The sequence below is a fragment of the Vombatus ursinus genome, unplaced genomic scaffold (assembly GCF_900497805.2).
Source record: "Vombatus ursinus unplaced genomic scaffold, bare-nosed wombat genome assembly UNPS02014779.1, whole genome shotgun sequence".
Lineage (NCBI taxonomy): Eukaryota > Metazoa > Chordata > Mammalia > Diprotodontia > Vombatidae > Vombatus > Vombatus ursinus.
In genome coordinates this window covers 52,340,113-52,366,400 of record NW_020954557.1, presented here as the reverse complement: position 1 = coordinate 52,366,400, position 26,288 = coordinate 52,340,113, and the positions used below count along the sequence as shown (strand labels likewise).

At 36.1% G+C, this 26,288-nt stretch overlaps 1 protein-coding gene across 1 annotated transcript in view; it reads left to right on the top strand.

Annotated features, from left to right (window-relative positions):
• Positions 1 to 26,288, top strand: part of SCN2A (sodium voltage-gated channel alpha subunit 2) — a 118,172-nt gene that overhangs the window by 38,196 nt on the left and 53,688 nt on the right. The window contains exons 13-16 of the mRNA XM_027865947.1: positions 1,239 to 1,371; positions 6,707 to 6,945; positions 19,894 to 20,067; positions 24,807 to 25,163. Of these exons, the coding sequence (XP_027721748.1) occupies positions 1,239 to 1,371; positions 6,707 to 6,945; positions 19,894 to 20,067; positions 24,807 to 25,163 (903 nt within the window). The remainder of the gene's footprint in view (positions 1 to 1,238; positions 1,372 to 6,706; positions 6,946 to 19,893; positions 20,068 to 24,806; positions 25,164 to 26,288) is intronic.

The window sequence follows — 26,288 nt, the reverse complement described above, 5'->3', positions numbered from 1 at the left end:
TCAAAAGAATGTCAATTGTATGTACCTATATGTTAATTATATGTATATGTTCATTATATATAATTGACATTCTATTGACATCGGTATTTCAAATATAATTTAGGATTTTAGTAAGGAAAGCATACTTTTATTATCACTTCATTGTTAGGCAAACATCAGATCAACTATAAAAGTTATTTTAATTAGTAAAATTTGAAAATGTTATCAATAGTTAATGATTATATTCATTTTTTCTTTTAAATTTGTTAAATATTTAACATTTATTTTTTTAAATTTTGAGTTCCAAACCCCTCCCTCTCGTGTCTTGTCCCTTTCCCCTCCTTGAGAAATCAAGTAGTTTAATATTGATTATACATGTGAAGTCATGCAAAACATATTTCCATACAGACTAAGAAAAAAAATAAAAAGAAGACAATAAACAAATTATGTTTCAATCTGCATTCAGAGTTCATGAATGAGTCTATTGATAAAAGAAAATAACTTTTTCTATAGGAATATTAATAGAAAACAATTGGTCAACTTTATAAATCCCTTTTATAATGTACTGAATCACGTGAAGTCTGTTTTCCTAGAAGTATCTTATAATTTGGTATGGGACAACAAACCAAAAAGTAGCAGGGAATTACATTATATATAAATCATAGTAGGGCTAGGAAAAAAACTCAAAAATCCTTCCCTCCTAGTCTTAGCCATTACCTGTACTTTGCTTGGCTTTCCATATTGGTAGACCAAGCAGACAGAAGTGTACTTGTCTCACAGATCCCCATGAAAACCAAACCGGGAAGAAATAACTAAGAGCGAGCAAACTATCACATTTTAAATTAGGTGTATCACCTTTTTGGTATTAGTTTTATCCCTCTGTAGAAACATTCTTATTATCTTTTTTAGGGTCTAGAATTACTGGGCCAGGGCTTATAGTCATGTTAATCTCTTCCCTTTCCATGTCTTCATTGAGGACTACTTGGGCACATCCTGGAGAGATGAGAATCTGCTATATTTTTTAAAGGTTTCCCCAGAATGACATTGATTAGCCCCTTAGTAATCCTTGATTTAATATCCTATGTTAAAAACTCAAAACACCTTCCAAAAAGCTTAACTTAATGAAGTGCTCTGCTTTGAAAGAGCACAACACACATTCTTTCTGCATCATGAACTGCTTTTGTAGGAATGCTTTAGCATCTGTTTGATTTTCCTGTGCTAGAGGATGATGGCTCCTTGATTTGGCATATTCTTTTCAGGGCACCACTACAGAAACAGAAATAAGAAAGAGACGATCTAGTTCTTATCATGTATCCATAGATTTGCTAGAAGACCCTTCTGGAAGGCAAAGAGCAATGAGTATAGCCAGTATACTGACCAACACGATGGAAGGTAGGTAGCCAGTTTTATACCATAATTGCTCAGTTGGCAATAATGCCCCACCCAACTGCTTTTGTGAATTCCCAGAAAAATATTTGCAGACTTGTTATTTCACATAATGTTTTGCATCTTTTACAATCAGTATGTGCTCTCTGGTAAAGATTTCCCATTTTAGCCTCCAGAAAATTGCTGCAGATTCCAGGTAAATATAAGTGTTCTTGGTTTTTTGTTTTTTGTTTTTGTTTTTACCAGATAAGGTTCTATAGCAGTAACACAATTTTAGGATAATGTGGCAAGCAGTTTGGTAATAAATTTTGAGGATGTTAACCCAATAAAGTTATATTCAACAGATACAACCTGAGCTATGGACTCTATTTTATGCAAGAAATATAATTAATTCTCATGTAAAGAAGAATTTAAAGTTAACCCAGTCTGAAATAAAGATTTCAAAACTAAAGAGAGATTTTTTTTTCCTTTCAGCTATTTGAGAGCAGATAACTAAACTGCATTTGATGCCTGTGTAGGTATCTATGTATTCCACACCAGATATAGTATTTTCCTTAAAGGATCACTTTTGGTGGCATTTTCATTTCATTCCATGTTGTAAGTGGACTCAAACTTTGCTTTGGGAATACTTTTGTGTGCCTTATGTTCTAACCTTTCTTATGTGGCCTTGCAGAGACAGAATGGGTTTTAAGGGTGTGTGTGTGTGTGTGTGTGTGTGTGTGTGTGTGTGTGTTTATGTTTGTATACATTGTACTTAGAGTTAACTCATTTTTCTCACAATATCAGATAGATTCTTGCTGGATTTTTTTTTCAGTCTGAATGAAGACTCATTGAATTTTTTTTAAGAGTCAGAGGCCTAGAAGTCACAACTATAAAAATTCTAGAAGTGTAGCTCTACAGTATTTATCACAGTCATGTAATCGATATGACAAGTCCCAGTTTTCTTAATGTCCTAATGCAGTAACAGAAATCTTTTCATTGATTTCTACTGGAATATTAAACTCTAGTACGTTCTTCCCCAACCTCGCCTGCCATTAGCTTGCACTCCTTCTCCTCCCCCAGCTGCCAGTAGCTTGCTCCTCCCTGTCCCTCCAGGTAAAGTCTTTTGAAGATTCTCTGGGCTTCTGTTCCTTGCCATAGCAAAACCACTGAGAGGAAGCTGCCAGTGGTTCTGCTACCGATGTCAGCAGCATGGCTGCTCCCTAAAGCAGGAAGTAGAGAAGGAGACAGGGTAAGTCAAAATAATAGTAATACTTTGCACTTTCAATACGATTGATTTTCAATAAATATAAGAAGTTATTTAGAAAAAAAGCACCACAGAATTGGGTTCTTCTAATCATTAAAAGTTATAACTTTCAAAATGAATACACCAAGAACTCACTCATTTGGAATCTATAAAGAATGGAGCATAGGATAGGAATATCACCCAGGAATAGATTCATCCATACATTCAGTATTTGAGTTCAGACAGTGAGCAGAGGCACTGGGAGAGATAGGAGTTTAAATAAGAAACCACCTTACCCTCATGAAATTGACAATACAGGGATAAGACACAAATGCAGATGCCTACCTTATATAAGTGTGTTAGAAAGTTAGAAACAGGTGGACAATGGTGACTTCTTTGTTCACATTTTTCTAAGTGCAGAAACTTTTACTTTTTCCCCAGTATTTGTTGGGAAAATTCAGTTTTATGACTCTGTGACCTTTGGATTGATCATTAACTTTTTCATCCTGTTTTCCATCAGTTATGCAGAGTGAGAATCTGATTCTTCCTTATACAGTAACATCCAAACTTTTCAAATTGAGGTTCCTAACAGGCTGTGTGTCAGGAAAGTTGTTGACATCTAACTTTCATAGCCATAATCTATACCTTTCTGGTTCCTCAGAAATGGTGGAATGATAAGGTTATGTACATGTAATCTGATTGTTTGAAAATATGTTTCTTCTATGTCTAACCTTTGGCTTGTTTACCTTTGTTTTGTTGGGTGGGACTTTGTTGATCTGACTTACCCCCACCCCCACCCCCTTTTTTTTTCTATTACTACAGTCAAGTCTTAATTATCCAGGATAATAAAAGGATACAGAAGCAGGGTTGACACAAAAAGAGCAAACAATTCAAAAACTGTTTGATTTTAAAATGCATTGAATTATTTTGCTTTGGCTAATATTAAGTTTAGCTTGTATTTCTTGACTATATATCAGTGAGAGGGTTAGGAAGTAAATTAGAAGCACTTTGAGTGGAAAAGATTAAATATTTACTGTGGCTGATCCACTGTATGTTTAATCCACGTAGATAATTGAGAGATGGCTGTAGTTCTTAATCCTTTGCTGGTTGTATTGTTTTATATTCACTTTGTGGGATGTATTATACAAATATAATTTTATTCTAGTGCCCAAATTTACCTGGTGTGAGGATAAACAGAGCCTGCTATGTAGATGCAATGCTGGATTTCCTTATTTTATCTTTTCTCTTTCTTCTTCTACAAAATTTATGTTCTTTTACCAAATGAAAAGCAGATGGTGATTTTTGAGAATTTTAATAGCATATTAGGAAAAAAAGGTAACTGAAAGTATACTGGAAAAGGATGACTTTGTTGCTTTCTGTTTTGTTATGTGAATAAGCAACCACTGTTGATAATGTTTCATGATCTATTGTACTTGAGAAAATTTTATAATAGTAAATGGAAATCTACCCATTAATCAATGTACAACACCAGGTTACCATTTGATTCTAGAATGTGCCTATAAAATGAAGGCTGCACATTTGATATCTGTAGGCTGTCACTGAATGTTAAAGATGACTTTTCCCAGTTAAAATTTTTGTTGTTCTTAGTTAGGATAAAACTGTGCACTAATAGCTTTAACATCTGAGGAAACAAGCAATTTGCAGACATTTAATAATTCTAACGACCACGCACTTCATGTATTCAACAAACATTTATTAATTATCTATTGGTTGGCTACTAAAAGTACTGCACTGGGCACTAAAAAGTAGATTTATGTTTATAAAGAATTTGATTTTCACTTTCCTATCTGTTCTCTTGTTTGATTCTGAAAACAAAAAGTAAGGCAAATAATTCAATGCCCATCTCATAGCTAAGGAGACTAAACCTCAAAGAACTTAAGTGATTTGTCACAGGTCATATAACTAGCAAATAGTGGAGTACAAACCAGGTTTTCTTACTACAAATTGGTTTTTATAAGACACATAATGATTTTTTTAGGAAACAGAATTTAGTAAGTGTAATTAGTACTAGTTAGTTAATTAATTGTGACCTCAGTTGTCCATTTTATACTCCTGTGCTTATAGTGAACCCGTTGATTGAGAATTTTAGTGAGCCATCAAAGTTGATAGAACATCACAATACATTTTGTTGGAAGTGCAGTGTGTGTTTGGTAAGAGGCACCGATCTCAATTAAATTGTTAGAAATGATCAGCTGTTAGATGTAGAACTTGGATAAAATTAAAAACAGTTGTGGACCTTCAGCCCATTAAATCTGTTAACAAGCATATATTAAGTACTTGCTTTGCTTGGTCCTAGGGGTACAGAGACAAAAACCAAATAACCCCTATTCTTCAGGACTTTACATTCTGTTGAGGGAGGTAAACATACCCTTATAAGTGTTGCAGAGCCAGCAAGATTACCCCAACGTTAGTCAACAACCCTCACTTGTCAGTCGCTCCTCAACCTGCTACTTGATTCATTCTTATACTTAATTTTATAATCCTGAACTCCAAAGCAATCCAAGAGTGTTTCCTCATAAATTGTTAAAATTTCGATATATGTCTCAATCAAGCTCAGAACCCCTGACAGTTCATTAAATAGTATTTATTCAATAAACTAGAGAAACTTCTTTTCCAAATTGTAGTTTCTCAAGTTTCTCACAATCTCCCAAGATTAAGTAAATATTAAAGTTATTGAACATGTAATTTATTAACACAAGTTAATAATAATAAAATAGACATAGATATTTTTACAGTATTTTAACTGCAAGAATTTTCAGTCACCTTAAGCCTTTTCACTTCTGAGAAAAAAGCCCCATACCATTTAGTACTCTCAAGATAACAAATAAAGTTTTTCTTCACAAGATAATGGTTACAGTAGTTTCATAAAGAAAGATATATCTTCCTCCTCTTTGTTCTCTCTGTATCTCAACTGATGTGACAGGAAAATTTTATCTTGCTTTTCTCTCAAATCCTCATTCTTAATAGTCTCTCTCCAGACTCATTCTTCATAAAATTTTCCTTACAATGTTTCTTTATAAAATAAGTTGAAATTTCTAAGAAAGATGTTTCCTCTCATCTTCTTTCTCCATGCCTTCTCTACAAAATACTCATCATCCTCATGAATCAAAGATAATCCCACATTTCCCCTGAGTTTGTAGGAAGAAACACCTCATCTAATGACAGTTAAAAATATAATTCCTACTTTCTTGACTTCTCGATGGGACAGGTTTTTCAAATGAGTTTTACATAGGCATATAGTAAGTAGTTACCAGCTAACAGCTCAGGGGATAAGGAAAGGCCTCATGGAGAAGGTGGCACTTGAACAGACATCTTAAAAGAAAAAATTCTGTAAGGCAGAGGTGAAGATCATATCATATAATTTAAGAGCTGATTAATGACAACTAATTCCCCAACAATTTTTATTAATAACGGAAGCACATAGACTTCTAAGTGCTTGGTATTTCCATCATTTCTTGTGGTCTTTAGTTAGCAATGAAATGTGAAAGGTATGTGTGTGGTGGGGGAGGGAGAGGCTTAGAAGACTTAATGTGCAATTCCATCTTGTGGGCCTGATTTGTGGGTTTCTAACTTTAGTGTGTCGTGGCAGATATGCTGTCTCATTTTGAAGAACCAATAAGCACATTTCATCTAAGAATCAGAAGTTTAGGGTCACTGGTTAAGTTTCTGTATAACTTTTGTGAGTAAATATCCCTGATGAGTAATAATCTAAAAATCATAAGATCTTGTACTTACCCTCAACATAAACACTAATCAGTTTTTATTGTTTATTTTTGTTACAAAAATTGAAGATTATTGCCTGCTAGTTGAAGGACACAGATGGAATTCAGATAGGAAATTATAATTTCTCTACTTTGGAATTTGCAAAATATATCAGACATTACTGACCCATCCACACTATAAACTAATATGAGATTGCCACAATATCTGTCTGAAATAACAACCTGCTTTAATCTCATTGGCTGAAGTCTTAGGGAAAATGTCATTATTAGCCCATAATATTTTAGCATTTTTTCCCTAAGTTTTAAGCCAGAGGCTGTTTAACGTGAAACATTGAGTACTATACTCATGGATATTCATCCCTTTTTCTTCCAGAACTTGAAGAATCCAGACAGAAATGCCCACCATGCTGGTATAAATTTGCTAACACATGTTTGATCTGGGATTGCTGTGAACCATGGCTAAAAGTGAAGCACATCGTCAGTCTCATTGTGATGGACCCATTTGTTGACCTGGCTATTACCATCTGCATTGTCCTGAATACTCTGTTCATGGCCATGGAACATTATCCTATGACTGAACAGTTTAGTGGGGTGCTTTATGTAGGAAACCTGGTAAGACTGACTACTTGAGTGTACCTTTTCTCTTTGAAAGAAAACACTAATATCCTACTGGATTCTACTGTTTATTCTTCAGGCTCAAATTAAATTTGAAATTGCTGTCATAGTTGATCAATTATACCCATGACAGCAAAAATGTTTAAAATTAAGTTTAACTAAAATATATTTGTGAAGCCAGTTAAAAATTTTTAAATAACACACTCCTTGATTAGAAATGAAAGCAAATTACCTCGTAATTATATAGGTGATTTCGGAGGAAATAGTTATGATACCAAAGATTTTGAAAAAAAACCTTAAAATATTTTCATTAGGGTGTATCTACCCTTGTTTACAAAGTAGAAGCTACCTATATCTTATTCGTTTAAGTAAATTTCAAAAAGTCATTTGTAAGGTTCTGAAGGAGTAGGTGGGGGATAAGGAATTCTATTACATGGATTCTTATTTCCATTCATCATTCTAAGAATGTATGTTTCATTCATTGTTATTATTATTTTTAAAAATATCGAATATATATAATATTATGCTAGTCATGGTGGGGATATGGTCTCTGAACTCAAGTATTTGTTATTTACTGGTAGAATAAACATATGCCAACAAAAAAATGTGGTTACCTATATAATGGGCTCATGAAATCTTCATATCACTCTAAACTTGACAACTAGGCATGAACATACATTGGAAAATAAATTAAAAGCAAGTTATATAAACCTAAGTCACAAAATTTCACCACAACATAAATCAAATTCCTAGTCTCTGAAATAATCATTTTCTTTCTTTACACATTACTAAATCTTTTTTTCTAACCAGTTAGAAAATTTGTATTTCTAGGCTAAAGCTTAGTGATTAAAAAAAAATGTGTTTTATGCTCATGTCCTTAAAGTACTTCAATGAAAATCATACAGATAAATTCCAGTTTTGTCTTACTTTTTTCTAGCACATGCAAATCCAACAGTATTCAAGTTTAAAGCCAATGGAATCAATAAATCATTCTAATAACACGTTTTATTTAGAAGGAAAGGGCATTGTACATTTATCCTTGCTTATGGTACTAGCTGTGAAGGTAAAACTAACTTACTTGAAAAGACAGATACTTGACTGTAAGTGCAATAAAAGTTCAAAGAAAGTATGGATTGGAGTAGTTGGAGAAGAATTCATGTAGGAGCTATTCCTGGACATATCGATGCAGGTAAATTTGGATTCATTCATTCATCTCTTCAACAAATATTTATTGAAATTTACTATTTACAAGCCACTGAGCTAGGTGCTCTGTGTCCATTTAGTAAAGAAGAATAAGTTATGACCTATGCTCTCAAGAAGTGTATGATTTCATAGAGAAGATGATGATACAGGCAAATAACTATAATGAAGAATAGTGTTATAAGTTCTGTGAGAGAAGGGTACAAACAAATTGATAGAAGTCAAAGAGGGGAGGGAGAATGGCTGGCTGTAGTGATCAAAGAGGCTTCATGGAGGAAATAGCTTTTAAGTTGAGCATGGAAGCACAGGTAAAATTTTAACAAGTAGATTATACATAGGAGGAAATGGAATGAGTGAAAGAAAAGAAAAAGAAAGAAAGACAAGTATCATGGACTACTACAATCAATAGTCATCTGGCCAAATAATAGGTTACCTACCCTTTCAGCTAATCCTGGCATAATATACCAGGATTATGTAAATTCCTTTTAATTTTTTTAATGAAGAATAATGTATGGGTTGTTATTGTTACTGTTGTGATGGTGGTGGTCATGAATAATTTAATTTATTTATTTTTATTTATATAGCACTCTATGGTCTACAAAACTTTTTGTATGTGTAATAACTTTCAATAATTTGCATTTTTGTCTTACTAAAAATGAAAGGTTTTAGGGGTTTCTTTGGTGGGAGAAAATGGAATTTTGTTGACTCTCAGGCGAGTCTTGCTCTGGTCTTGCTCAGGATAGCTGCATAGTTTGTTAAATTATATTTAGTATACATGTTTACCATATTTAAAATTCATCAGATTAAAGCAATTAAAGGATATAAAACAGTGAAAATATGGTATTACCGAAATGTTGTAGGTGTAGGTAGGTGGAGCCTGGAGTCAGAAAAACCTAAGTTCAAATCCAGCCTCAGACACTTACTAGCTGTATGACCCTGGGCAAGTTATTTAACTGTTGTCTGCCTCCGTTTCCTCATCTGTAAAATTAGAACCATAATAACACTTGCCTCCCAGGGTTGCTGCAAAGATCAAATGTTATAATGATTGTAAAGCCATTGGTATGGTACCTTGCACATAGTAAGCACTATATAAACGTGAACTATCTATTATATTATTATTTTAGTGTAACAAAGATACACCCCTGATGAATCATTGAATCACATAATCTAAAAGATATAAAAAATCATGGAAATTGTCTAGTCCAACTCCTACCTGAGCAAGAATTTCCTTTACAACACAGTCATTAAGTGGTAATCCAGCCTTTTCTTGAATATCTCTAGTGAGCAGGAAACCCACTGTCTTCTGAGGAAATCCACTCTATTTTTGGACAACTCTTGAAAGAAAGTTTTCCTTTTTACCAAGCCTCAGTCTGCCTCTCAGCAACTTCCTTGTCTAGGTCCACCCTCTTGGATGGAAAGAACAATTCCAATTTCTTTTCCAAATGACAGCCCTTCAAATATTTGGGTACATAATCATGTAACCTTACGTCTTCTCTTCTCCAGACTAAACATATCTAGTACCTCAATAATCCTTAGATGGCACAATCTCAAGTTTTTCAGAATCCTTCTGAAAATTTGGTTCCCTAGAATCAAATACAGTACTCTTGATCTTGTATTACTGGGATAGAGCACAGTGAGATTGTCACCTCTCTGATTCTGGACATTATGCCTATCTTAATTCATCCTAAGATTGCATTATTTTTTGGCTGCTGTATAACTCTCTTGATTCACGTTGAGCTCTGTGACCACTAAAACCCCTATATCTTTTTTCAGACAATCTGCTAAATAGCCATGTCACCCCCTGCCTTATGCTTTTGAGCTGATTTCTCGAATTCATGTGTAGAACTTAACACTTTTTGCTGTTAAAGTTCATCCACTGTGCAATATTTTTCTTTTGCCAGTCTGATATCTCTTTACCAGTTCTATGCCTCCTTTTAGAGATCACTAATAGGGGCTCAGCAGTCATATCCACTAGTTCTTACATTTCCCTAAGGATATAATTCAAGACTGGTTATTTGATCTTGCTAAGAAGAGCCTGGTGCTTACTTACTGTTTCCTGATTCATCTTCGGATCCTATGCTTAATCATGAATGTTTTCTTATTTTTCTCTTAGTAGAAACCATGTAACTATGTAGTATATAGTCTACAAACTAGCATATATTTTATATTCCAATACATACACCCATGTGATATTTAATATTTAGATAAAGATGTAACTGCAGTTATTGTGGTAGCTTTATTCAGAGATATTTAAGTATGTAATTTCATCAATATATTTGATGCAAAATAAATATTATTAATATCAATAAAATGGGTTGCCACATCTGTAGAATACATTATAACACTTTGTCTTAGGATCAGCAAAGTAAATACCATATCTTAAACCATCTTTATCCTAAGGTTTATAGATGTGTCTGTGTTTTATAAATGATACCACCAAGCAAACTTATACTTCTTCAAATAGTCTGATTCATGAATGTTAGGTTATAACCACATGGTTTCCAAAGCAGCTAGCAGCTAAATCAGTCAAAGAACTTGTCAATTCATTGGGGAGAGAATGAGTCAATTAGGATAATAAGATAACACATTTAGAGTTGGAAAAGAAATAGATTTAAAACCAAAAAGTTCCTTAGACATAATGGAGTCTAGCTCTCTTTTACAGATTAGGAGCACAGAGAGATTAAATGATTTGTACAAGGCTTCCCAAGTAGTAAGTGGTGTGGTCTCAGTTCTAATCAGTTTTGCCTTCTGATGTGTAATCTAATGCTCTTTCACTAAAGCACACTTCCTTTATTTTAGGATTTGGAATCATAGGATTAGGGACTAGTACTACTGAAGTCAAGTCATGGTTTCAAGGACCCATTGGTTTACCCTGTCTCATGGACACAAAGTGGAACCTAACTTTAGTCATCTCTCACAAATGAACTGTTGATCAGCAAGAGTAAAGGCATTACTGTTCTGTAGGGAATTAAGACAGTCATCTGAGATGATGCCTAAACTCTGCTGTCAAATTGGCTGTGACTCAAGCAGGTAGAAAATGAAAAAGAAAAGGGTTGCTTATGCTAGCTCGTAATGATAACAATATTAATAATAACTACAATAATAACAAGTAGCATTTATATAGTGCTTTAAAGTTTGTAAGGTACTTTGCAAATATTATCTCATTTTATCCTCACAACAACCTTGGGGGTGAGGGGTAGGTAATATGATTATCCCCATTTTAAAGATGGGGAAACTGAGGCAGACAGCGGTCTGGGGTCCCACAGCTAGTAAGCATCTGAGGGTAGATTTAAACTCAAATTTAATTCCAGACTGCAGGTCCAGCACTCTAGCCACTGAGCGACCTAGCTATCTCCTTAGCTGGTATTGAAAACATCAGAAGTTCATGCACATACAATCAGTTCAGTAAATCAGCCATTCAATAATCTATGTGCCAACCACTATACTAGGCACTGGGGATACAAATAGAAAAATGCAGCTTACATTCTGGTGGGATACAAATATGCTCATAGAGAAAAAAATACAGAATCTATACACAAAATAAAAATAAAGCCATAGTGGACCCTACCTATCGAGGGGATCAGGAAAAGCCTCTTAAAGGAGGTGGGACTTGAATTTCTTGAAGGAAACCATTGATTCCAAAGGTGAAGGTGAAGGTGAAGGTGAAGGTGAGGTGAAAGAGCATTTCTGATATGAGGGAAAACCTGAGCAAAATCACAGAAACCTAAGATGAAATGTTATGTGTGAGACACAGCGAATAGGTCAGTTTGGCTGCCACAGTGTATGTGCAGAGAATGATATAGAATCAGCATGGAAATTTAGGCTGGAGCAGATTGTAAAGTATTTAAGTATCACACAGAGGGGTGTGCATTTTATCTTAAAAACAATGGTGAGCTATTGAAGATTCTTGAGCCAGACAGTGGCATGGTCAGGCCTTCATTCTAAAAAAATTGGTTACACATAGGAGGAAGTGGAATAAGTGAAAGAAAAGAAAAAAAGAAAAAAGGCAAGTACCATGGACTACTACAATCAATAGTCATCTGGCCAAAGAATAGGTTACCTACCCTTTCAGGTAATCCTGGCATAACATACCAGTATTATATAAAGTCTACTATGTGCCAGGCCCTGTGCTTGGCCCAGGGGATACAAGTATAAAGAACAAAATAATCCTTGATCACAATAAATTTACATTGGGCAGCTAGGTGATGCGGTGGATAGAGCAACGGCCTTGGAGTCAGGAAGACCTGAGTTCAAATCTGGCCTCAGACACATCACACTCACTGCTGTGTGACCTTGGGCAAGTCACTTAAACCCCCCAATTACCTCACCAAAAAAGCAAAAACAAACAATAAGTTTACATTCTAATGAAAGAGAGACAATTACGTATAGAATATGTACCGCACAAATATAAATTTAAAAAATATATATACACACAAACTTGGAGGGAAGGTATTAACATTTGGGGGAATCAGGAGAGGTTTTATGCAGAAAATGGTACCTATGATACACCTTAAATTAAGAGGGTTATAAGCCAGAGGAAAGAAGAGCGTGTATTCTAGGTAAGTGGGATGACCATTTCAAAGGCCCAGAGATAGGAGATGACGTGTTGTGTGTGAGGAACAAGATGTCCAGTTTGGCTGGACCACAGAGTAGTGAAGGAGGTGTAAAGTTCAGAGCGGCTGGAAAGAGAGATTGAGGCCAGATTAGGTAGGGTTTTAAAAACTAAACAGGAGAGTTTATTTTATTCTCAAAGCAATAGGCAGCCACTTGAGAGGGTTGTGAAGGGGAGGCACACACATTACTATCAAAAAAAAAATGCCTTAAGGAAAATTGTTTTGACTACCATGTGTTTGGATGGACTGGAATAGTTAGAGCCTTGGGGCAGGGAGAACAATGAGGAGACTGTTGCAATAATCATGGTGGAAGGTGATGAGGGTCCATTCCAGGATAGTTACTGTGTGAGTTAAAGAGAAGGGGTCAATATAAGAGATGTCAAAACAGAAACAACAAAAATTAGCAACTGATTAGATATTTGGGGTGAGGAAGTCGGGGATAATATTGACATTATGAACCTGGAAGAATGAAAATAGATATAGTGGTGGCTTCGACTATAAAACTGGGGTTCAAAGGAAGGAAATCTAAATGTTAGGAAAATGGAAAGACAAGGCCTCATGGCTTAACAGAAAGAACATTAGATCTGGAGTAAGAGGAGTTGGGTCTTCATTCTGGAGCTGCTACTTACTCGTGGTGTGACTTTAGACAAGTTACGTTTCTGGGTTTCGCTTTCCTGTTTCTTTAAAATGAAGTAGTTTATCTAGACCCATCTCTAAAGTCCCTTCTTCAAAGTCTTTTGATTTCCTATGATTGATGAGAACTGAAGTATTAAGCAGAGATTCAGTAACAGAGGAACTGAGGGGACAAAGTGGGGATTTAGTCAAAGGGGAGTTGAGGTCCAAGGGAGAAACCCATTTACTAAAGGACTAAAGCATCAAATTCAGAGTAGGAACAGTTGCAAGTCCAGAGTCAGTGAGTTACTGATGGAGCTCTTTATATTCTCCTACCTGGAAATAGGAGATTCCAGAGTCTAGGACAGGTCTGAATTTCTAAGTTTGCATCTAGCTTTAAGGTTTAGTAAAGTATAGGAGCAGAGAAGCAAGCCCCAGACTATTACTCCAGCTACTTTCCCATGACTCCTCTGGCAAATACTATATTAAAGGATTTGAGAGTACTTTCTCCATTATCTTTGCCTTTTTATCCCCATTGTGATTAATTGGATTTAGGACTGGCTTTAAGACAATGGCAGCTTACTGATTTGGTTTATCAAGGGTATTCAAACTAATCCTAATTAAGTTACAATAGAGTTAAAGTAGAGCTCTCCACCTTCTTTCCTTTAGCTACTTGTAGTCTGTAACAGTTCTCCCTGGTGTCTCTCTTCTTTTTCACTGAATTAGAGATTGATGAAGATGGAATAATCTTGTGGCAGAAGTTAAATCTTGTTATTGATTTCAAAACACAACAGAAAATGTCTTTCAAAGAGAAATTAGATGAGAGTTGGGGCACCTACAAGGTACCCCTCTCTATTACTATAGAGTTCAGAATTTTCAGTAGGTTTCTTGATTATTTTGGAAAGAAGCAAACCAGCAGGTACTATGTCTAGCCCAACAATCTTAACCTTTATAAGTTTAAAGGCATCACAGCTTGTAGAACCTCCCACTTTTTGAGGAATTATGGATCATTAGATTTGGTTTTTACAGAGTATTAAGGTTACCTGTGCATAGTCTCAATCACTCCACGTGCAAGAGGTACTTCTTCGCAGAGATTCTCTACTTCCCCCAAAGTTCTACTTTAATGCTTCATTATAGCAGAAAGGGAACTTTTAGTTCTTGAAGGCTATACCTGTGGAATGAAGAACTGGAAGTTTCTATTATGTTGAAGTGGCTTTGGGTATGTCATTGGCAACAGAATATGTCTGCTTTCCAGGGAATAACCTTGCTCAGTATGGATAGGCTCATCACTTTTAGACTGGCCACTTGGAGATGAGTTCTTTGACCATAGTAACCCATGAAATAAAGAAAAATACAAAAGGGCCCTTAGTCCTGTGTAGTCACCTTCTACTGTAGTAATAGTGGCAGAGCACTGCAAAAGGGGGTAAGGGTGATAAGAAACATAGTTATTAGCCTGCCTGTAAACATTAACTTAGTTGTTAGTACACTAAATATAATAAACTTATCCAGTGACCAATGAATGGGCATTCTACTGGAAGAAACAAATCATATTAATCCCAGTTTTCTTGTTCTAAAACAAAACCAGACATCAAAAAGAAATTGAAACTCAATGAAAGAGTGGCTGAAAGACAGATTCTCCTTGGAGAGGTAAACGCAGGAGTTGGTTTTATCATGTATCCAAAGAAATATCATTTTCCCACATATTTGGTCATCTCATATTACAATTTACTTGATAAGTATTTGCAAAAACAAAAACAAAAACCAAACAAACAAAAAAACCCCAACACTATGAAACTAATTGTAGCCTATGTACCAATAGCTGTTATAGAAGATGGTAAGGTAGAAAGATTCTTTAGCAATGCCTTCCAAATTGAATCAATATATACTTTCATGATATCAGTACATACATAATTAATAGCAAAATTATGTTGGAAAATAGGGTTCAGGAATAAGGAATAATAGAAGTCAAAGGCTTATATACTATATTAAAAAAAACCTCTCCAAGGAGAATCTGTCTGTCAGCCACTCTTTCATTGAGTTTCAATTTCTTTTTGATGTCTGGTTTTGTTTGCCTATATCCTATAGTTTCTTCAAAAAAAAATGGGAGATGTTGAACATGACAAGCATCAAAAAAGTCAGACTGATTATATTTTAACAGACTAGAAATGACTAAGGCATGAGTTATTACTGAATTGGATGTAAAGTCAGACTACTGACTCATCAGAGCAAAGATAAAAATTAATAAGAAACTAGGGAAATGAATAAAAATGAAGGGGAAAGATATATCCAGTTAAAATACTCCAACCTGACCTATTTAAACAAATAAAAAAGTCCAGAGAGAAAAGGTAATCTATACAAACTTTAACCGTTTTGTAGAAAAATTTAACCTATATAAATTAATTGCCACAATAAAGAAACCAAAATAGCCTGAAAACTACCCTAGTCGTCAGATACTTGACTTACCAGCTAAGAAAAGAGATATGGCAGCCAAGAACAACACTAAGACTATATACTTGACCTCTTAAAATCTTATAGAGGATGATGGTAGAAGTGTATGAGAAGTATCTCACAAAACAGAGAGAAGCAGTGAAGTTTACAAGGGTTTTAATGGATAACTCAATTAAGCAAAGTAATCCCAAGGGCATTTGAGGATGACACTGGAAAGAAGAAAACAACCAGACTGAAAATGGGAAAAGATCTGCAAAGATTCTTATAACTAATTCCATTACAAATCAAAGATAGTAGAGCTACTGTTGCAGTTTCATGGTGGGTTATGGTGGCACCATCTCAAAGAATTCAGAGTCAGACCACCTCTAATCCAAGTACAGGCATTCATTGATGCCCTTCAGAAGTGGTGCTGGTTGCAAGAGGAATCAGCAACTTAGTAATACAACACAGGCAAATTTATAGTGTAATGATGCTGATTATACAACAGAAATTATAAAATTAAAAGGCAGGATGGGTTTGTTAAGGGATTAGGTAATGGGAAACGGTCCCTTCTATTGTTCAGTGATGAAATATCCTGGTTGTGCTGCTTTTTGATTGGCTAGCTATTGTGGTCCTCTCTGGTCAAGATGGATAGTTAGGTATTGTGGTCCTGTCTTGGGCTAAATGGATGATGTAATTGTGGTTGAGTACAAGAACACAGCTGTTCAAATATGTGAATTGGATCTGGGGGGAGTGGCTAGCTAGAGGCAGTGGCTGTATTGAGTCTGGGAGCCTGAGGTGTGGTTAAAGCCAGATTGTGTGGTCAAATCAGGATATGCCTATTGTTCAGTACGGCACATAAGGAAGTTTGAATATTGGGGCTGGGGGCAGCTTTATTAGGATTCCATCATTCCCCCACAAACAGCTGGGACCCAGATTCATTTGGGAAAAGGGATGAAGGTCTCAGCTTCTGTAGCTTCTTCAGGCTGAAAAGGGGTATAGAGCTGTCCCTGTCTCAATGGATCCTGGAGAGGAGGTTGACTGGAACTGAGCATAGGCCACATCCAGGACATGATGGATGGTTATGGACTACCAATTGTGGGTGAATGGCATATACTGTGGAAGACACAAATCTGACAGACAAATTTAATATGCAGGGACCAGATATAAGGAGAAAGAAACCAAGAGCCCATGATGCTATTATTTATTGTTGACATACAAGATTAGAATATTGGGGCTGGGGGCAATTTTATTAGGATTCCATCAGTTACGATGCTCAGACTCTAACATCCAAGTCCTGAATATGCTCATGGAGGGGGGCAGCTAAAAAGAATAAGAATGAGAAAAGCAACTATATTAGACCAAGGTGACCCAGAGGAGATCTGTGTTGGAGGTCACGTAATTGTGAAGGTATTTTTAGATCTATTCTATAAATAACTGAAGGGGGTGTAGATGAGAAAAATCTAATGACTTGTTACTGCCTCCAAAAGGTGACCAGTAGAACATTAACAATGACCTACCCATGTGCCTCCTTTTCTGTCTATATAAAATACTTGAAAATAAGCTATATATGCATTGATGGTATCTGTAATGAAGTTATTAGAAGGGAATATAGGCAGGCTTCACAAGTGATATTTGATAATAGACTACATCTTTTACTAGGGCATACTTGATCAAAAGATATAGAGAACACAAGATTTCATTGTATTTATTGTTTGTTGATTATAACTATCATTTGATTTAGTAGAGCCATAGCTACTTTAGTGGCTGTCCAACAAAATGTTTCTCATACATATGCCAAAAATGAACAAGATTCTTTAAAAGAAATAATAAGAAGGATAACCTAATTTGACGGGTCCTCTGATTGCTGATATCAAATAGGGAGATATATGCTTAACAAGATATGCCATGGAGGAGATCCAGTGCAGAATCTTAATTGCAGAGAAAATGCTTACTGATGCTAAGGTCCTTCAGTTGTTCTTGTTGACAGATGACATTGTATTGAGAGCATGTGGAACACTGGATTGCCTCCTAAATAAGATTCATGATCACTCAAAAGAGTTTGGCCCAACAGTTTATCTAGGAACAGTGAAGGGAAAACTGTCCATTGTTCAGATATGCAATTGGATAAACCATCTACGGGGCTTATACTTTTGTAGTTAGTTAGATAACTGATGAATAGCTCATTACTCCATTGGTATCTTCACAATGTCAAGAAAATATGAGGAAAATCTTGAATACTTTGACTAGACCACTTGTGGTGAACTTATGGAAGGAAATGGATGACAGTAACACAAGATGAATCTACATTATAGGAGGGAATATCACGGTGATGAGATCTCAAATATTATGGAGTATTGAGTACTTTCTATAATGGTTAAGTGGCATTTACCAAGGTATATTCCATTAACCTGGATGAAAAAAAGACTTCTCATCAACTAAATATTAAACAGATTTTGTGTCCAGTCTGTTACAGTTTGGGGATGAAATGTGAACCTTCTGATGGGGGTTAAGTTGGCTCAGTCTGAAAAGGTGTCTTGGTCTTTCTGGTAATAAAAGAATAAAAAATCTAAAGGTCATATACATACAATCAAACTGTGTCTTGCCCTCTATGAGTAGAGGAGACAAAGCAGGTGAATTATCAGTGTCATCTTCCTCGATGAATGAATCAATCAATCAATGAAAATCATTTATTAAGCGCCTACTGGGTATCAGGCACTGTGCTAGGGGTTGGAGTGGACAAAGACAAGAATGAATAATCTGCCCTCAAGGAACTTAGCATTGTTAGAGACAACACATATATAACGTATATACAAAATAAATGCAAGGTAATGGGGGTTGGGGAAAAACACTTGTTTCTGGGGGGAACAGGAATGACCTCAAGAGGCAGTTGGTGATGCAGTGAATAGAGCACTGGGTCTGGAGTTGGGAAGACCTGAGTTCAAATCTGGCCTTGACTTATTAGTTATGTAACCTTAGGCAAGTCACTTAACCTCTGTCTCAGTTTTCTCAACTGTTAAATGGGGATAATAACAACACCTACCTCCTAGGGTTGTTGTAAGGATTAAATGAGATAACAGTTGTAAAGCATTTATCATAGTGCCTGGCACATAGTAGGCTATATAAATACTTATTCCCTTTTCCTCTCATGTACTTGAGCTTGATGGTACTTGAGCTGAGCTTTGAAACAAACTAAAGATTTTAAGAGGGAGGGAGAGAGGGAGAAAGGAAGGAGGGAAGGAAGGAAGGAAGGAAGGAAGGAAGGAAGGAAGGAAGGAAGGAAATATTAAATGTGTGCCAGGCACTGTGCTAAATGTTTTACAAATATCTCATTTGATCCTTACAAAAACCCTGAAAGATAGGTGGTATTATTATTCCCATTTTACAGTTAAGGAAACTGAGGCAAATAGAAGTTAAATTACCTCCCCAGGATCACAAAGCTAGAAAGCATATAAGGCTGGATTTGAACTCAGATCTTCCTAACTCCAGGCCCAGACCTCTATACACTATACCACCTAGCCATTTCTAAAGGAAGAGGTGACTGTCCAAAGACATAGAGATAATAATGGAATGTTATGTGTGAGGAACAGCAAAAAGGCAAATTTGGCTGAGCCATTAAAGGACAAAATGGTGGTAGCATTAATTAATAGTTTGTATTTTTAAATTTTGCCCTGTGATTTCATCAGTGTAGTGGGATTCCAGGAAGGAAGGAAGACTGGTGGAGGAAAATTCTGTACCAATGGAAATCAGCACCTTTTCTTCTGGGGCCCCGAGAGGTCAGGTGACTTGCTTACACAGACAGTATACCAAATACAGGTCTTGAATGCAGGTCTTCCAAACTCTCAGTACCCAGCACTCTATTTACTAAGCTACTCTGTTTATCTCACTTTTCACTTGATGAACTTTGAATATTTCAAATTGCTAATTAGATTTTTAGGTTCATATTTGAATTCACATAATTAAATGTACATTAATAGATAGGTACTGTGCTACTTTTAAAAATGCATATACTACATTATTGTAATTTCAGAGTTTTTGTAATTTTGAAAAGTTTTCGGTGATATTAATGTAGTAATTTATATTTTTCTCTTAGGTTTTCACTGGAATCTTCACAGCAGAAATGTTTCTCAAGATAATTGCCATGGATCCATATTATTATTTCCAAGAAGGCTGGAATATTTTTGACGGTTTTATTGTCAGCCTTAGTTTAATGGAGCTTGGCCTGGCAAATGTGGAAGGACTTTCTGTACTCCGATCATTCAGACTGGTAAATGAATTGCCCATATCTACTGGTGACAAAAGATGATGTATTATCTTTTTCATGTTTATATAATTTTATTATTAATTGATTGAAATTGATTGAATTTATAATTAATTCAGCTTCACTAATAACCCCTCCCTACAGCTTTATTTTCTACAACTAGATAGTTAAGAATCATCAATCACATAGTTCTTGAACTTCTGTGGGATTTTTCTTCTATCTTATAAAATGATATTTTTTATTTTGTATTTATAATAGGATGACTTGAGTTTATGGACCTGCTAACATTAGTGGAGGAGGGAGAGGGGAAGTCATTCAATTAATTATATCCTTGGAGTTGTCTTCAGATCTCTGTGGTTTTTATGTTGGATAGAATTTGGTCAGATTTTTCTTTTCTGAATTTTGTTGAATTAACATTTATAAACACCGCTCTTGTGCATATTTTATCTTCAAGACAATGGGTTTCAAGTTCTGATGGTAAGATCTATTTCAAGTTCCCTTTTTTTCTGTCAAAATGTAGGTTACTATTGTTATTTTCTGCAGGATGTGGTGGCTCTTATTTGAAAGTGAACTGGGAAGAGAACCTCAAGCCAGAAGAGGAGATGGGGAATTGAAGTGTAATAAAGGAATTTCAGCTCAATCTAGAAATAATTGTTGCCTCTCTCCTATGACTAGATATTTGGTTGATTTGATTTTAAGACTATAAGTTCACCATACTGAGTTGGGAAATGGTTAGTTGGATGAAACTAGTAAATTGCATATTTAGCAAGTGTTTTTAGCATGTAAATTATTCTTTAGGAATAACTCAAGTACTTTGGTAGTCTCCTATAGGTCACTTACATATGATTCAATATTAAACTAATCCTCCTGACATTTTTGAAAGTAAAAAAAAAAAGATCGCTGTTATTTAATTGTAAATGATACTTTAGTGGCCCGAAAGAGCTAATACAGTTAGGTACTAACTTAATGGTAGATAGCAATTTACATATTTTTAATAGTTGGCTAATCAAGTTATTGAAGATAGATCCTGACAAAGTAGGGATATATATACATTTGTCTTTTAATAAAATGAAACATTTGGAAAATATAGCCAGATATTAAAACAAAGTATATCTGAAGGTTTTTTAAAAAATGGCTTAAAAGTCAGAATTATTTGTATTTTACCTTCTGTCGTTTACATTTTAATATTTTTTAGCATTTCTGGATTTTGGGAAAATTGAGTAAGCAAATTTTAAAATATTCATAAGACTCTGAACTTTCCAGTGATGATTATCTGGATAGAGCATATGGCAATAATCATTTCCAGATTGTGCTAAAATTCCTGTAGCAAACATAAGTTCATCAACTCCTCTTTTGGCTTCAATACATTAAAAGTAGAATACAGTTGGGCCTTTAAGAGCTTTAAATGCCAAACAAATAACTTTATATTAGATCCTAGTGATAATAATGAGCTACTGGAGTTTACTGAGGCAGAAAAGGAGGAGCTGATTTGGTCAAACCAGCATTTTAGGAAAGTTGCCTTGTTGCCTGTGTAGAAGATGGATTGGAATGGAGAGGCACTTGTAGTAGGGAGACAAATTAGGAGGACATTACATCCTTCCAGGTGAGAGATGATAGTGGCCTGAGCTAGGTTGCTGTGTGGGTGGAGATAAGGTGATTTATGCAAGAGAGGTTGTGGCAATAGAAACAATAAGATTTGACAACAGACTATATATTTAGGATAAGGGAGAGTTAGGCATTGAGGATGACATCTAGCTGTGAATCTGGGTGAATGGAAGGATGATGGTAACTTTGGCCTGACAATAGAAGTTTAAAAAAGGTATGGGTTTGGGAGAATAGATAATAAGTTATGTTTTGGCCATCAGTCCAGAGGAAATTATAGGATCCTGAATCGGGGGGAGTAATTAGATGTGAGAGATGTGGAGGTACAATGAACAAAGCTTGACAGTTGATTGGATATAAGAAGTGAGAGAGGGAAGAATCAAGGATAGCACCAAGGTTGTGAACTTTGGTCACTCGAAGAGGGAAGCTGGAAGGAGCAGTGACTAAAGGGGGAGATAATGTCTCAGTCCTATCAGAGTTTGAGATTCCAGTAGGACAGCTACACGGAGATGTGCAGTGTGCAGCTGGAGCAGCAGAACTGGAGATCCTGAGTGACGCTGTTTTTTAAAAATGGAGGTTTGGGAGACATCTGCATAGAAATGAACCCACAGGAGCAGATAAGATCACCAAGGGAGAGAGTGAAGAAAGAGAAGACAGGAGGGCCTTGGATAGAGACTAGAAGGATATCCCACTGGAAGGGAGAGGAAATGGATAAAGACCCAGGGGTGGATGATGATCCATGGAGCAGTCACATAGGGAGGAGGAGGAGGAGGAGGAGCAACAGAGCATGGTCACAAACACTGACTCAGGAAAGAATATCCACAAAGAGGTCAGCGATGTGTGATGCTGCAGAGCAGACAGGAAAGAGAAGGCCAGAAGATCTCAGTTAAGAGATCATTAGTAACTTAGCATAGAGTTATTTCAGTCAGGTGGTGGAGTCAGAAACAAGATTGCCCAGTGTTGAGGATGGACTGAGCGGCAAGGAAGTAGGGGCCATGAATATAAACGACTTTGCCAGAATGGCAGTGAAGTGAACGATTTTTCTTTTGTTTTTGTTTTTAAGTTGTGGAGAGACTTGGTTATATTCACAGGGGATGGATCCAGTAAACAAGGAAAGATTAAAGATGGAGGAGTGAGACGGAAGGATGGAAGGAGCAAGCACCCAAAGTAGAAGGAAGACGTGAGATCAAAAGCACAAGAAAAAAGCTTGGTCTTGATGAGTAGAAGGGCCTCCTCTTCTTCAGAGACCTTAAGAAAGGAGGAGAGAATGGGGCCAGTGTGGAGAACTTTTGAAGTGCTGAGTAAGATAGAAGTGAGAATGCTTGATGCCCTTGATTTTCTTGGTGAAGTAGGAGACAAGGTATTCTGCTGAGGGTATTCTTGGAAACTTGAGAAGAGAAGAAAAATGTTTGGAACAGCTGAGACCTGTAACATAATGGAGGACCAAGGAAAATAAAAGCATTCCTATATGGTAGCAAGAGCCACCTGACATTAAAAAATATTAATTTGTCATAGAACCATTAAAACTGTTGTATGACTTCCTTTGGTGACATTAAACAGTACTGGAGTAGGAGCAGAAAGGTGGGTGATGCGGGTAACCCAGGACTGAGAATTGGGAAAGTATGACAAAAGTATCATCAGAGTAAGTGATTAGAGCAAAGATCCAAGGTCAAAGAACAGTGTAGATGCAAACGGATTAAATAATGGATTGAGAATGTGAAAGGAAGAAAGTGAAGGGATGCTTTGGTAAGATACAAAGGGATGGAGGAAATGAATATTGCAATGAGGACAGGGGTTTGGAAGGAATGAGGCAGAGGGGACAGGGAAAACCAGGATACTTTTGATCACAGAAATGAACATCAGAGTTCACAATCATAGGGTTGGCATAGTTCTAGGTGGCAATGAAATCTAAGCTGTGGCCACTCTTAGGAGCAATTGAGGTGGAACTGAAGATGTAGGTCGTGGGAGTTCAAGTGTTGAATAACTGGCAGGCCAGATTATTGAAGGAGATATCAACATTTTTACTGAAGTCCCCAGGTATGAAGGCAGGGGAGGCAATAGGAAGACTGAGTCAGATCCTGAACCCCTTGAGAAAGGAGGCAAATATATTACAATAAGGACCTTTCCTGGTGCTATAAACAGATATGGAGAATTTCGATGAAGGTTGCTGAGTGATATTGGTAGAATTGGGGTCTGAAAATGTCAATGAGGAGCAAGTAGTATGATTCCTCCTACTCTTCCTCCAGGTCCACATGTCAGGGGGCATTAGAGGATCAACCTACGTTTGAGATGGTGGTAATTACGAGAGGCAATGTCTCCTGAAAGTGCAAAGTTTATGGGAGTTCAAGGCAATGGAAAAGGTGTAAGGGGAAAAGGTTGAGTGTGAAAAGGATATTCCTAGATTTATAGCAGAGATTCCAAATGGTAGAGGGCACATGGCCTGTTGCGATAGGAAGGAAGAAGAAGAGAGGGATTTGGGAGGAAGAGTACATAGCTGAATGGAGATAAAAGATCAAGGAGGAGCAGCAAGCTACCAGGGTTCTCACCTTAATACACAGGGACACTGTTCTTTCCCCAAAGAAATATGCTCATTGTAGAGTGTTGCTGAAATTGAGGGGCATTTCATTATTGGTATACCAGATGTAGTAATATAGAACATAATTGCTGCAGAAATAAGCTGTCATATACATATATGCATTTATATACAGATATATATATATATATACACATATGTATATGTATATCACCTTAAGATTTGTGAAGTGTTTCATGTACATTGCCTCAATTGATCCTTACAACAAGGCTGTGAGGTAAGTGCTACTATCCCCATTTTACAGAAGAGGAAATTGAGGCTGAGAAAGATTAAATAACTTTCTTTTGGTCTCAAAACCAGTAAGTGTGAGAGGCAGAATTCCTGACTGTAGATCTAGCAAGTTTTCTACAGTACCTTGTTCCTTTTCAGTACTTTCAGTACTTTCAGGGCCAAAATTGCAGGAGACAGGCAAGGAACAGAGGCAATATGTTCAGTAGCCACTGTTGGGAAAGCATGTCAATAATTCATTCCCCAATAGATGTAGATAGACGTGAGAAACAGAACTTCATTAGATAGTCACAGTAACAGCTTTTTCTCTGCTTGTTTTTAGCTTCGAGTTTTCAAGTTGGCAAAATCTTGGCCCACGTTGAACATGCTGATAAAGATCATTGGCAACTCAGTAGGGGCTCTGGGAAACCTGACCTTGGTGTTGGCCATCATTGTCTTCATCTTTGCTGTGGTCGGCATGCAGCTCTTTGGCAAGAGCTACAAAGAATGTGTCTGCAAGATCTCCAATGATTGTGAACTTCCTCGCTGGCACATGCATGACTTCTTCCATTCCTTCCTGATTGTGTTTCGAGTACTGTGTGGAGAATGGATAGAGACCATGTGGGACTGCATGGAGGTGGCAGGCCAAACCATGTGCCTTACTGTCTTCATGATGGTCATGGTGATTGGAAACCTAGTGGTATGTAGTAAATGTATTTTCTTCATTGTTTTAAAACCTCAAATGATGTACCCTATTAAGAAAGATGCATGACTCAACTACCCTTTTAGGAAGGGAAATGAATATTTCATATGGTTGGTTTTACTTTACAGTGGAAAATACCATAGCCGGTGCTAAATTATTCATGATAAGAGGACAAGAATAGCCTGGATAATTGAAATCCACAGAAAACCCAGAAATATCATTTGAGCCAATAGTTCCTGAGTTCCTTCCTCCCTTTGAAATTAGGAAATATCATTTTTAGTTTTCTCTTGTAGATTATGTGCTGTTAAGTAGTCACAAGTATGAGTTAAAAATGTTTCAAATCTAGGTTTCCTGCTGTCTCAGAGTTTAAAAGCTATAATGTAGGGTAAAAAAAATTAGTCTTCACACTTTTTTATTAAATATTTTTTTCCAAATTGCATGTAAAAACAATTTTTGACATTTTTAAAAATTTTGAGCTCCATCTCCCTCACTCTTTCCTCTCCCCCTTCTTTTAAAGCATGCAAGGCATTTGGTTCTTGGAAACTTGTTTTTGAGCAAAGGTCTTTTGTCAATTGAGAAATTCATTCATTCAATAAATATTTACTAAAATTTGTGCTCAATTGGAGGGGGCAGAGAAATACAAATATGAACAAGATATAGCCCCTCAGTTTCTTTGAAACCTGGAAAAACTTGTATGAACTAATTCAGAGTAAAGTGAACAGAATGAGAACAATTTAGACAGCAATAACACTAAAAACAAAATTTGAAAAGCTTAAGAAATCTGACCAACACAATGATCAACCATGGTTCCAGAGGTCAACGATAATGAAGCATGTTACCCACCTTCTAACAGAGAAGGGATTGACTCAGGGTGCGGAAAGATACATATATTTTTTGGACATGGCCAATACAGGAATTTTTAAAAACTTTTTTAAACTATGCATATTTGTTACAATGTTTTTTTTTTTATTTTTTCAATAGTGAGGGGAGGTGTGGGAAGCAGGGAAAAATTGGCTTTTAAGTGAAAAGAAATAATTTAAAAAAACAAAATATTTTCCCTGCAGTGAAATATATCTTAAATTCAGAAGAAAAATTTAGGTTATCCATAACTGTGGATTATAG